The following is a 14487-nucleotide window of genomic DNA, read 5'->3' on the forward strand; positions in this document are numbered from 1 at the left end:
AAGCTGGGGTTGGGTGGAAAGCCCTCTTTACTGGTATTGTGCGGCATCAAATGAGGAGATTAAAAGGTTTCTGAACATAGCAACTATTTTGATGAGCATGGTCTTTTCGTAGTTCCACAGGCTAGTTTGCGTTTGAAAATCTATTTCTGAGGCGACGAAATGTACAACAGGCGTGCAGCGCTGTCGTGTTCGATGAATTTATTTCCCACGGAAAATTATTTAACCGCGGCCACAAAACGTGTAATTTCTTCAATGCAATCTCTTACCAAAAAGATTTCGTGATATATGCAAATTTTGCTCCAGACTACGCCAGATAGTCCGACGTCATTCATACTTTGTTTTTTCACTGTTGCTAGGCAACCGTGCGGTAACTAGTAGTGATCGAAGATTATAGTGCGTCGACTTAGGCCCCTAGGCACCCTACTGGGTTGCATTAATCATGTTAAGATTACAGGAACCTGTAAGTATAGTTGCAAAACATTAGCTTATTGTCTGGGAACAATTGTCAACAGCCGTTAGAAACGTTTAAGGGTACCAGTCCCAGGTGTTTATAGGGCATCCTACCAAGGATGCGGCGAATATTTCAGAAAGAAAAGGATCTTACCTTGTCTTGTACTTTTCGTTTTGTACTTTTCGTAGCGACCACGAGGAACGAGATGAAACGCACGCGGGACGTTAAGATGCTATTGTGACCTTTTTATAATGAACGGTGAAAGAAAAGTTCCTCGGAGATGCATGACATGACCACACTGAAGAAACGTCTGTGATTTTTAAACCATTTTTGCACTTTTTGATATTTATTTTTATATCAATCATATCCGATATACAACCTTTTCTCGATTTCTCGCGCTTAGTAACATGCATGTGCACAGAGGTAGATTCTTAGTACAAAAAGCGGTTTTTCTCCACACTGAGCAAGGGGTATATACCCGAAACGCGAGTGCGCGCGTGTGTGTGTGTATGTGTGTTTTTTCAAAACATTATTAATACCTATTTTTATATCAATCCCATCCGATATACAATCCTATCCGATATACAACCTCTTTTCTCGATTACTCGCGCTTAGGAACATTTACAGCGGTAGGCTGCTGCCGCTGAACATTTACAGCGGTAGGCACTGGGTACAAAACGCGCTGGGCATGATGGACTGTCATATTCATTCCTCGCGAAGCGAGGGCCGAAGGCCCGAGCGTAGCGAGGTTAATAAATTTGTCGCGCCGAAGGCCCGCCGAAGGCTGCGCTCGGGAGCTAAGCCGTGCGAATTCGAGCCGAACATATATTTATATATATGTATGTATGTTTATATATTTCCGTGAAGGTGTCCGTGCTGTTGCCTGGCAACAGTGCGCAAACAAAGTATGAATGACGTTAGACTGTCTGGCGTCGTCTGAAAAAAATTTGCATACATCGGAAAAAATATGCGTGCATGATCAAATTTCAGCTGCAATGTTCATCAAGGCCCTTCTCTTAGGAGTGTGAAACCCGGGAAACGATAACTCGCTAAAATGACCTCCAATCAGCAAAAGGAGACAGAGAAACAACAAACAGTACACCGTATAAACAAGGTATGTAATTTTTATTCAGAAATTTTCGGAATTTTTACCTCCTAAACCCGATCGTAAATATTCCCATACAAACTCTCAAATTTGCACTGTGACGGTTATTACGCAAGATGATCACCACAACTCACAGCTTGAGCTTGGGCCACCTGTGTTGTACATTACGTCGCGTCAGAAATAGATTTTCAACCGCAGAATGACGTCAGACTGTCTGCCGTCGTGTGGAGCACAATTTGCATACATCGGAAAAAATATGCGTGCATGATCAAATTTCAACTGCAATGTTCATCAATATTCACTGGATACAGAACTATCTCTCCACAATATTTTCCCTTTCTTTTAGAAATCTTTTTTGTGAAAGATTGCATTGAAGAAAATACACGTTTGTGGACGCGGTAAAATAATTTTCCGTGGGAAATAAATTCATCGAACACGACAGCGCTGCACGCCCGTTGTACATTACGTCGCGTCAGAAATAGATTACTAGCCTGTGGAACTACGAAAAGACCATGCTCATAAAAAAATTCCTATGCCCCTTTTACGTAATCTCCTCATTTGATGCTACAGTACGAGTAAGGAGGGTTTTCCACCCAGCCCCAGCTTCGCGAGGTTTTGCGAGTCACGTATTTCTAGTTATGCTATTGTGACGGTGCGATTTTGCACCGACATATTTTCTCGATTTTTTGCGCTAAGGAACACGCGCGCTGGGCATGATGGACAGTATTGGGACGACTCGATTAGGAAGCGTCTCCTTCGTCGACGCAAATATATTTTTCGCTCGAATTCACGCGGCTTAGCTCCGCTCGGGCCGACTCGGCCCGACAAATGTATTAACCTCGCTTCGCAAGGAATAATAATAATAATAATAATAATAATAATAATAATAATAATAATAATAATAATAATAATGATAATAATAATAATAATAATAATAATAATAATAATAATACATAATATATAACAATAATAATATGTTTTTTAAAAAAAAAATTAAAAATAATAATAATAATCTTAATTAACCAAGGGACTAGTCTCTTGTATTAACGTATTCCAAGCTATTTACAAGTAGAGGAAAAAACAGAGGTCATAAACTTACAAAAAGCAATAGGCCTTATCACGGTTTTCGACGCCATTTTGACGAGTAGGCAAACAGGCGTGAAATAACAGTGTTTGTATGGAAATCCGATGTCAAATAATTTTCATAAAACACTTACTGGCTTCTGAAAAATTCATGAATTGGAAACTTTTGGCACTAGGAAAAGGATTTTTTTTTTAAATTGGAGAGATGTAGCTGTGCCAGAAAGCGTCCAATCGCGTTTTGAACTTTCCATACATTTGTCTGCATAGCGAACCAGCCGTGAACTGCTCTAAAAATAGCTCGCGGGAAAAAAAATAAAGGGAAATGTATGCTCGACGGCGATAATGTATTTGGCAAGAGAGAAAGGAGGGCGTGGCTTGCGCTCAGTTGAGCGCGAATACAAGTTGACCAAGATCAAGGCAGCAATAAAGCTCTGTCAGAACATGGATCCCTCTATGAGGGCAGTGCAACAGTTCGAAGAGATGGCGGTAGAGAAGGGACACACTTCACTGATGAAGGAAGTGCATAAGTTTGCCGAGGAACTAGGCACTAGCCTGTCTTTGGAGTACCCTCAGCCGTCGTGCCGGTCCGTGAGCGATCCTGAGACAGAGATTCAGGGGCCAAAGGTCAAAGAACATCTCAGATATGGAGAAGCTGAAAGAGAAGATCAAAGAGGAGAAGTGGCATGGACGGTTTTTGCAGGCTAGGTGGCAGGATAGCGAGCTAAATCAGAGTGGATGTTTTGATTGGTTGCGTGATTGGACCTGTGCTCCTACCCATACCATCGATGGGGTATTGGAGTTGTGCGAGCAGCTTACGCCTACTAAGGTGTACACAGTCCACAAAACAGGTGTAGAACAGGGCGACGTCACGTGTAGACTGTGTGGTGAAATCTCCTGAGACGCTTGCGCATGTGCTAGCGGCCCGGGCTATCGGGTTGCTCTGCTCTGGCCCAGTCTAAGTACCTAGAAAGACACAATGCAGCACTGAAAGTCCTCTTTTTCGAGATGACGAGGGATCTGAGGTTACTTGATTCAGTCCCTCCCTGGTACTCGTGTGCAGTGCCCAAACCAGTCTATGAGTTATCTGAGGCATAAGCGTTTTGGGATGTTCCAGTTTATGCTGAACATACCATCGTCAAGGCTAACAGAGTGGACGCTCGATTTGTGGACCACAAGAAAGGTGTGGGCTGTGGAGATGTCCTGTCCGTGGATGGAGCATCGGGAAAAGAAGTCCGACGAGAAGACGGTCAAGTACGGGCCACTGCGATTCGAGCTGAAGAAGCGGTACCCTGGCTATGACGTTGAACAATGTAACATCATCATTGACGTGCTTTGGAGGATGGTGAAGGGATGTAGACCTGACAATGAGGAAGCTCTTTGGCAGCGGGGGTTATGACATATTGAGAAGGATGCAGAAGGCTACCATCTCGAGTTTTCTCAACATAGTGAGAACTTTCAAAGCTACCGTCAATTGACTTTCCTTTAGAGAATAGCGTAGAAGCTCCATATAGTTTTTGTGTCGGAGAACTTTTATATTTTATGAGATTTTTACATTTTATCGCTATTTTTTTTTTTAACTCAGCAGTTTTCTTTTTATAGTTCCTTAACATCGCATAGTTACGCTGCGCGCCCTATGTGGTTCTATTTTAGCATACATACGTTTTTTAACTGCACATAAAAATAATAATGGTACCAACACGCACCATAGACTGTGATGCACAATAAAGACAACAACATCACCACCATGTGGGACATGCCAGTCAATATTGATAGAACTATAACAGCGAGCAGACAAGATATTATTGTTAAAGATTCAGTAAATTCCATCTGCAAACTGATTGATATGTCTGTCCCATCAGATAGAAACATCGCACTGAAGGAAATCGAAACGAAAAGCAAATACAAAGACCTCGAACTTGAAATACAGAGAATGTGGCATATGAAAACCATAGTGATCCCTGTAGCTATCGGTGCGCTTGGTACAGTAAAGAAGAGGATGGTAGAAAACATCAAGAAAGTATCAGAGAGAGCTACTGTGACAGAGATTCAAAAGATCTGCATGCTGGAATCTGCGCAAATCCTCAGAAAGGTGCTCAGTATCTGAATAGAATGATTGGCTTGAGTGACTGATGCCCCAGGTGCAGTGCCCCAGGCTGATGCACAAAATGTACACCAGCAGAGACCGTGATAGTAGAGACAATAATAATAATAATAATAATAATAATAATAATAATAATAATAATAATAATAATAATAATGATAATAATAATAATAATAATAATAATAATAATGATAATAATAATAATAATAATAATAATAATAATAATAATAATAATAATAATAAAAACAGATCATGCAAATTACATCATTCAGAAAGCGATCTGGCGCGAAAATTAACATAATTTTCACACCCCGTTATGTTAATTTTCGCGCCAGATCGCTTTAAATGATGTAATTTGCATGATAGTTCCCTTGAAAATGGAGTCATGATCACTTCGAAACGTCGTATTTTATCGTTCGTTTTTGCTCTTATACGCTTGAGCAAATCTCTTTTAATACGAATAATAATAATGAAGACATATAAATTTAAATAAATTAAGGTTAAGAACTAGCTTATATTAAAATAAAAGAATTTAACAATGTTGTCACCAAGTAAAATGTACAAAAAAATGTGATCATTAAAAGCAGTAAACATCAGTCAAGGATAGATCCTGCGTCGCATTCAGAGTCCCGTGAGATCTGTTTTTAAAAGTAGCGTATGTTTGTATCTTTGACATCTTTCGAGACTCGTCCGGTATAGCGTTCCACAATTTCCATGCAGCATATCTCCATGATCTTATGCCGCAAGTTGTTGATTTTACTTTTGGAAGATCCAATATTGTGGTGCCCCTAAGGTTATAAGTGGAGCACCTTACTGTAAGTTATAAGATCTCGCAAGCTTGTGGGTCCTGCCTGCATCACTGGCTAATAACTTGAAAACAGTGGACAGTACTTTAGCTAATCGCTGTTCACGAAGACTTGAGAGACCGATAAGCCTACAGAGTTCCTCATCAGGCGAGGACTTATCTCTAAAAACAAAACGGAGAACACGTTTGTTCACCATCTCTAACTTGTTAGCTGAATTCTTATTACAGAAGTGCCACGTTTCGGAGAAGTAATTAATTTGCCTCCTCCAAATCCCCCACCCACCCCCCCACACACACACCAAATGATTCTTGGCTTGCTACAACAAAAGCTACAACCTGAAAGTCTGTGGAAGAAACATTTCTTTTGCCCATGACACTTGGTCTACAGAATCAAGTGAAACAAATTTTTGATCATTTTATTTCCTTTTGCCATTTTTACAGAGTTACTGCGCCTTTCAATAATATACGGACTCTGAACTTGAACCCGAGCTAAAAAATTGAGTGTTTACTGCCATCAATCATAATTATGACTGACGACAAAAATACAGAAACCAACAAAGTGGATTGAAATCTGTCAATCACAGCACAGTCAAACATGATCTTTTCACCCCATCATGCTTTTGTTTTCTAAGAGGTCACTTGCAGTGATTGACAGCAGTCAAAAGCATGACGGTTGGTTAAATTATGAACTTGAGAGTCCGCATGTTATTGAAAGGTGCAGTAACGAAATAGAAAGGTCGTTAATTCTGGAACAATAAGTAAGTAAATCCAACATAAAACTATTGTTTAAAACAAATTATTTATACTACTTCAATTAATTTTATAGCAGTATGACAAAATTCACAGCCATAATCTTTACAAAGATTAAACTATTTTCTACAATGCCACTCGTATCAGCTTGGCTGACTCAAGTTTCAAAGTCATATTCGTATGTACAATGTCAAGGCACTATTTTGAAAAACCATACACCAATTAAAGTAATCATACAACAAAAGTCTATCATATACAGGCTTACATGTACTTGCTTGTCCCAATGGCAGCTTGGGCCCAGGCTCTTTTTTTTTTTTTATTTAAACATATTTTATTGCCGAAGTTTGCCGTAAGAGAAAAAAAAAAAAACTCATCGAGAGGGCTCACTTCGAAATAACATTGAATTGAAAAAAATACAATAATACAACAATATGCTACTGTGCATATGTTCAGTGCACCCCAGGAAGGTCCAAGAAACCTAATGTTCTTTAAGGACGGTGCCTACTAATAGAAAGATTTTTTGTATGATAATAACTATGAGAGAAAAGCAGATCTTAGCAAGGGCTATTTGAATCCAAAAAGATAATTGGGGTAAACTTGCATATTTCATAGCTAACCGAACTTTAGAATAAATGAAGGGGTGCGTGGAATAAGGCCCCAAGTGACTTAAGGTCTAAGGTCAAATTCTCCTTTTGTTTCACAAGCGAATACAATGAAATTTGGAAGGAGAATCTAGCTATTTATCAGAAGTCACTTGGGGCTTTTTTCCAGGCACCCCTTCAAATGTGAAGGAAAAAATAATGCCATACACATTTATGTTTTAAAGCTTTTTAGAATTTTTGTTCCTTAATTATCTCTGAAAAATGCGTGGCTACACCCAATTTTCTTTTCAGATTTCAATAGCCCTTGCTAAGATCTGCTTTTCATGCATTTATAAATATCTTTGTATAAGAACAATTAACTGACCTCACTGTCTTATCAAAACTAGCCTGCGTAGCTGGCAGTTTTTTGGGGTCTGGTGTTACGCAGTGGAGTGGCGAGAATGAACAGCAAAGCGAGTGACAAAGCTGCCAGAAGAATCCTCCCCATTCTTGTTGTGGCTTTGCTGCGGGCCACCAAATCCTAACGAAACTGCCAGCTGTGCAGGCTAAATCAAAACTAAAGTTGAAACATTGTTCAGCAATTGAATAACAATATTGCTTTTTTGGTAAGTGAAACAAAAACCCAGCCGTGAATTGGGTTTCATATCTCACTTACTAGAGCCCACAATACCATACATACAGTTGACTCCCGATAACTTGAACACTCGCTAACTCAAACCTTGCGCTAACTTGAACCAATTTTGCTTTCCTTTCAGGCCATTTTCCATATAATTTTACCCTCGATAACTCAAACTCCCGAACCTTTTTCAGTTTCCTTTGAACGTTTGAGTTATCGGGAGTTGACTGTATTGATACAGATGTCAGTAGCACTCCATCTCACAGACAGATAACTTGGCTCAAAAATGTCACTTATGATTCTGATAAAAGAGTTTCATGACCTGTTGTATCTAGGTTCAAAGAATACTTTCTTTGTTAGCATGCAGACTTGACACGGCATTTGCTTGTGGCCTTCGTTGCTGTAATAACTAGCCACTTGATTGTTTACCCTCAACATCATATCCATAACGTGCTCTGTACCGGCAAATTCCTTGAACACATTAAACACTGCAGATATGAACCAGGACCCACAAAAACGCTGCCTGTAGCTTTCATAGCCAGGTGCTGATGCAAAACAGACAAGAAAATCAGCATCTGCAGGCAAACTTGGGTTTGAAAATACGATGGGGTCACTATCGCTTTCAACGGGTACTCGATCTTGCCGATTTCCCCTACAGGCCTGGATCAGGAACATTTTGGGCTTACCCACTAAGGAGGGGCATTCATCACGGCGGAAAAGGGACGTGATAGCTTCAAGCTTAATTATTTGCTCATCTGTTCCATAAATTCCATTTCTTGATCCATGACTCAGGATGACACAAACAAAACAGTCGTATCTTGAGAAGTCTTTCTCTGCCGTTTCTGTCAGTATTGTCAACATCTCACTACTAGTTAGGTTGTCACATGTGCGGGACCTGAAACCAAGGTCGTCAAACAGATTTGTCAGATTGGCAACATCATCATTTGAGCCAGTACGCTCAACATCTGATCTGTGAGGAAAGATGTAGTTATTGATCACCAAGACATAGCCAGATTTTGCTGTGTACTTGATGCCATCACCAGAAGATTCCTGACAATGAACTTGTGCAGCTGTAAATTAAAAACATCCCAGTTACATCAGAGTGACTAACAAATTCAAATTCCAAGACATTTACATTCTTGTGCAGATACGTGAGGAGAATAAATAGCACCATCAACTAGACTTGTCTTGATTTAACACCAAATTCTGGTGATTAGCACCTATTTTCTCCACAATATTAGCACATAAAAGAGACATGATGACAATTATAAAGGAAATCATCAACTAAAAAATATTGTCTTTATGTATCACCAAATTCTAGTGATGATAAACTAATTTCTCCTTACAATATCAGTATATTGTCAAGTAGACATGTGATGAGAATAAAGGAAATCATAAACTATGGTCTTAATAAGTCAGCCAGAAAGTTAACAAAAACGGCGTTTATGCTAATTGCATCTAGCTAGGCAAAAGTTATCGAATATTTCAGAGAGACCCTCTCTAACTATAAATGACATGGCGGTGGAGCAGGTAGCATCAGCCAAATCTCCTGAGGTCTACATCAACCAAACTTTAAATTGGGAATGTCATATTGAAAATATCTCTAAAAAGATTGCTTCTGCCATTGGTGCAGTTAAGCGCATACGGCATCCAATCCCATTTAATATTTTAATCAATGTTTACCATAGCCTTGTTCAACCTCACTTTGATTACTGTCATGAGGTGTGGGGAAACTGTAACAAAGGCCTTTCTGATAAGCTTCAAAAGCTTGATAGTAATTTGGATGATTTGTTCCAGGCACTAGGGTAGCGAAAACTCTGTCATCAAATATCAATTGTGATGTATAAAACTTTAAATGGGATGACACCAGAATATTTAAGATCAAGCTTTGTTGATCTCGATAATTTATACAATACAATACAATAGTACAATATTTATTTAAAGTCAGGGGCATAGGGAGTGATCGCCCAATCTCCTGAGCCAGGGGCTTGTGATAAAAATGCTCGTCTAAAAAAAAAAAATACAATATAAAAATTACAATCACAATGTGAATATTCAAAAATGTCAAAAATACATAAAAGGTAAAAATGGTAAAATAGTACAAAATGACTCAGATGATTCGTGACATTTCTAAGGGAGAGATATATAGCCAAGATTACGAAAACTACAATGTGATCAAGAGATGCAGCGATTGCATCGACATCCTGATCGAATTTTGTCGACCATGTTCAGTTTAGATATTTGGTGTTTGAAGTATTTTTAATTAGGGTTTCTGAGGACTGGACAGTAGCTGGTACAGTATTCCATAAATGTAATGTAATGTAGGCGAATGAGTTATGTTTGAATTCTTATCATTTAAGGAGTACTGAAAACAAGCTAACTCTTCCACAAATGGCATTGATTATTTGAAGAAAAGTTTCTCATACGTACAGTGGAGCTCAGTTGTGGACCAGTTTACCAATAGAATTACGGTAAGCAACTTCCTTGAATGATTTTAAGGCTAAATTGAGACGCCACAGTTATAAGTAAGATTTTAAACATGGCCTCCAAGAAAAGCACCATTTATTGTTTTATTATTTTTAACTTTTTATAATCCTAGTTAGGTACTAGATAGATAGTTAGCCGATAATGTTAATTAAGTAGCTGATGGAAAAACCGTGTCTAAATAAGTTATCCTATCCTATCCTATCCTATCCTATCCTATCCTATCCTATCCTAATAAAGAAAAGGATAAAATTGTCTTGATGAATTACCAAATTCTCATAATTTACAGTATTATTAAAGGAGTTGCATAGCAGTCAGTAAGGAGACTCTATAAGCCTGATAGAAGTGAACCTCACACTCACCACTGGCTCCTGTCGGTGGAATCTCGTCTGGAGGTACTCTTTGCTGTGGTGGTGCTAGAATCAACAAGAGTTAACAAGTTAATACAACTCACATAATTAATTGAAAGCAGCAATACATGAACTTGTAAGATACATAGATTACTTTATTCTTAATGCAAGGAGAGTGCAAGTTGTCTAAAAAGTCTTAACCCTTTTAGCCCCATATGCCATATGGCACAAGATGCAATTACATGCTCAATATTCAGTCAATTTGTGTGAAATTTGCAAAACTAAAAGCTCTTGGAAAGATCTGCACATGGAAGGCATAATATCATGCCCCCCTCCTATACAAGACTTGATTTACCACCCCTGCAACTTTTGGAACTTTTTATCTTTGTACTTTTTGGGCCAAGTTAATGTCTGACAACAACCAATGCACTGAGAGCTGCAAATTAAGCTATAGTTTACGGACATACCCAATCTGTACAAGGAACAGGAAAATTTTAAACGCTTTTATTTTTTCATTTTGGGCACTTGTCAATTCAATCTGTGACCTGCCCCATTTCTTTTGGTGTGATTTATACCATACCCCAGAAAATACCTTTCAAATGGTATATCACATGTGGTCTCCTGGTTCATAGTTACCAATTTAGAAAAATTTGGCATTTCCCTCGGGGCTTAAAGGGTTAATAGAGTATAGAAATAGTATCCTCAGAATAATTTTCACAGAAATGTCATACCCTTCCCTGCAATTATTATATCCGCTCCCAGTTAAAATGCTAAGACCTGAAACTGCTAACTCTAACTAGTTACTTCCCCCTCCCCCTTTGTTTGCAATAAAAAGCTATGATTATGGACAAGATTTTCATTTTTATCACGAAACAAAGTGCAAAGCACCGTATAAAAGCGTTTTTAAAATGCACCATAGGACTTAGGTCGGTTATGTACCGGTCAAATCGAAGCTTCAACATCCCCCCTCCCCCCCACGGGCATACCCCGGGTAGTTGACCCCTTTGCCTTCCCGGGGGCGGGAAATTTGATCCCCATGCATAAGAGGTGAGGAATTTGAACCCTAGCCTCGATGTCATGTGACATGTCCCAGTCCATGCATGAGGCATGATACAGGTCAATTTTGTATGATTTTAATCTTAAAGGGTAGGATTATTATTGTGGCTTTATGCAGCGCCGCTGCGCACAAGATACAATTTATATTAAAAGCTTAAATAAATAATCTGGGTTTAGTCTACGATGTTGACATGTTGTGTTGAATCACATTTCAAGTATGTTCACAGTGTTTTCTCAACTTTTATGACATTGTATACAAATCATTTGCTGTTAATTTAAACTTCAGTTCAAGAACAGAAGGCGTTTCTGTTTCTGGTATCCTAAATTCATCCATGTGTGTGTGAAACTTGAGATACCACTGGCAAACACTGGCAGCATCCAGGATTATGATTTTACTCCAGAACTGAGTAATTTTGATCTCCATATAATATTGTATATCACTTCAAAACTATATAAAAATAATAGAATGGCTTATTTCCCTGGGGTGGGGGCATTTGAACAGCTCTTTGGCCTTGGGGATGGGGGAATTTGAACACTAAGTTTCCAAAAATTCAAAAGCCCGAGGGTTCCCCAGGAGGGGGATGTTGAAGCTTTGATTTGACTGGTACATTATGCCCAGCGAAGCCCTTCATAAATCTGAGTCCCTTGATTTTACATGTATATTAAGTATGACTTATCTATAATATTTCAAGACCTTCAATAATAACTATTTGCAACTGTATTTCTGTATCAAAATATCTTGGAACTTAAGATATCTATTTAATCAATAAACCTAACGCCATCTTCAGCTTGGGGCCCAGCAAACACCGCTAAATTACAGTAAATGTACGGGATTTTGTAACTGTATTCCACTTGAACTTATCTGATTTTGACGGTGTACATGTAGTTTTGGAGGAATTTGTCCTAAAATTATTTCAGTCGAATATAGATGACAAATTCTGGCTGAAGTTTTAACACTTCATGCAAAGCCTTCTAATCTGAAAATGTACTTTTCCGCAAAATTACAAGCGACTGGACATTCTTTTAGTCAGCCAGGAGTCAGTTTTTCAGGGGGGGGAGGGGGGGGTCCCGTGTCACTTGTCTGAATTTTAAAATGTCCCGTGTCGGTGTTTTGTCAGTGCTTTATGTCGCTGTCGGAAATTTAATGAAAATAGTTTGTCCTTGTCGGAATTTAAGGTTAGTGACTTTGGCCCTGCGTACACTGCCGGGTGATGAGCCCGCGCTCACACCAGAATTTAGAGAAAATCTATTGTCTTAATTTTTATTGGTCAAACTTTCCCCTTGTTGGCCTTTACATCTCACTAAAATTAGTTTAAAAACATATAAAATCACCGATCTTTGTCGTTAATTCTCGGCCTTATTTCACTGTCGGAGTTTTGTCGAGAAAAGTTGTCTTTTGTCGCAAATTTATTTCATCCGCTGTCGCTACTTTTTGGGCCATGTCGCTTGTCGGAATTTACCCTGGCAGGGCCTCTTAAATACGAACGTCAATCGTTGCGTCTGTCAATGATCTAATTTTCAATCAGATTAACGTTGTAACCGAGATAAATAAAAACAATTCTAAATATCGAAAGTTTGTCATTTTCTAAGTGCAGTTGCAGGGGGTCAAACTCGGCCAAAGCCATTACAATTACTGCTAATTTTAACCGTGTTTTAACTTCCTAACCGCTCCCCCCCCTCCCCGCCCCACCAAACCAAGATGTCCGGCGTCAGTAACGTGAAAAAAGATAGACATATTATTCTTAGTTATGATGAGAAGGAGAGCATAAAAAACATAACAACGATGTAGTAAGTAAGCTTAATTAGCTACTGGAACACAAGCAAGCAAAGTGAAACTATATCTTAGGGCTTTGTTAACGCAGGTTACGTCAACGAAAAGTGACAAAATCCCCTTCCTTAATGAAGCTTATATAAAGTATTTGGAGTTTATATTTTTGGAATTTCTCTACTGAACGTACCGATCAGGCTAGCAAACGTTAAATGTATTCAATACACGATATTTGCTGTAAGGTGCTAGGCTTTTTTTAGGTTTCGGCCGGAAAGCAGACTACAAAACCATCACAATTCGAATACACAAAGCGGAAGTCAATTACCCTACTAAGTGAGGTTTTGCAATTGTGCCGAAATGTTGTGTGATCCTCTTACCGTCTGCTCCTGAAGCTCCAATTGTAAGTACAGCATTATCTCCGATAACTACGTTGCCAGTACAGCCCGTCACTGTTGTACTGAACTTGGCCATTGGACAGTATCTCGAGGTGCAAAATCTGTACAAGCTCGTCGCGAGAACGTCGCAAAACGAATGGTCGATACCGATGGCTCACTAAACGGTCAGCGGAACGCACAAAAGAGAGACTTTGATTTTATCACAATAGGTGGTTTACATTGCTGCCATGTTGGTGGACAAAAGAAGAAAATTTTTTCACAAAGTTTGCATAAAAATGGCAGCGAACTCCCAGAGGAGAAAAATCTTTTTGTTCCTGTCCACCAACATGGCAGCCATAGGAAAAGGGTTTGGGTCAGGGTTAGAGTTAGGGTTAAGAGGGGGGTTGGGGTCATATTTCTTAAGCCTTCCTGTCAGTTTGGATTTTTAAAGATACTTGCGTTTAAACATTTATTTATTTCAGCTATTTATATAGTACTCCCCCCGGGGGGGGCACTTGACCCATGTTTGGGTATAGGGGTGCCGCTGGGGGTTTGAAACCCTGACCCTGTTTAGGACGAAAATAACCTTAAAAATCTCAAAATTTCGCATTAACAGCGGTGAACCTTAAGTGGAAACTCAATTGATGTGAAGCATTCATGTTCACTAAAATAAATGCAGACTAACGTCTCTGATTTCTCATTGCCAAATACTCGACGACAGTATTGCAACCATACCCTGTCTAGGACGGGTCCGGGACAGACTCGCTTGAAATTATATACCCTGTTCAGGACAGAGGGGCCAAAAACCATACCCTATCCAGCGGCACGTCCCCGCATAGCCCATATAGGGGAGTACCCCCCTCCCCCCTGGGTACTCCCAATCAGCACCTCATTGCTAACCTGAAAAAAAACATTAGAGGGTGGTTTCCAAGCTTCTGACAT

The 14487-nt window shown here is 39.3% G+C and overlaps 1 protein-coding gene across 1 annotated transcript; it reads right to left on the bottom strand.

The window, feature by feature from the left end:
* Positions 1–5935: 5935 nt before the first annotated feature.
* Positions 5936–13710, bottom strand: LOC146475801 (caspase-3-like). Its single transcript, XM_085115491.1, has 4 exons — positions 13549–13710; positions 10360–10413; positions 6724–8583; positions 5936–6599 (listed from the first exon to the last, which is right to left on the bottom strand). The coding sequence occupies exons 1-3, from the start codon at positions 13640–13642 to the stop codon at positions 7829–7831; spliced, it is 903 nt and encodes a 300-aa protein (XP_084971617.1). The 5' UTR covers positions 13643–13710; the 3' UTR covers positions 5936–6599; positions 6724–7828.
* Positions 13711–14487: the final 777 nt, after the last annotated feature.

Source organism: Pavona decussata, unplaced genomic scaffold (genome assembly GCF_977016875.1).
Source record: "Pavona decussata unplaced genomic scaffold, jaPavDecu1.1 SCAFFOLD_83, whole genome shotgun sequence".
Classification (NCBI taxonomy): domain Eukaryota; kingdom Metazoa; phylum Cnidaria; class Anthozoa; order Scleractinia; family Agariciidae; genus Pavona; species Pavona decussata.

Coding starts and splice junctions, on each gene's coding strand:
- LOC146475801 (XM_085115491.1), bottom strand. CDS start 13,642: ATGGCCAAGTTCAGTACAACAGTGACGGGCTGTACTGGCAACGTAGTT. Junction 10,414..13,548: donor TGGAGCTTCAGGAGCAGACG/GTAAGAGGATCA, acceptor TGTTGATTCTAG/CACCACCACAGCAAAGAGTA. Junction 8,584..10,359: donor TCCACCGACAGGAGCCAGTG/GTGAGTGTGAGG, acceptor TTTAATTTACAG/CTGCACAAGTTCATTGTCAG.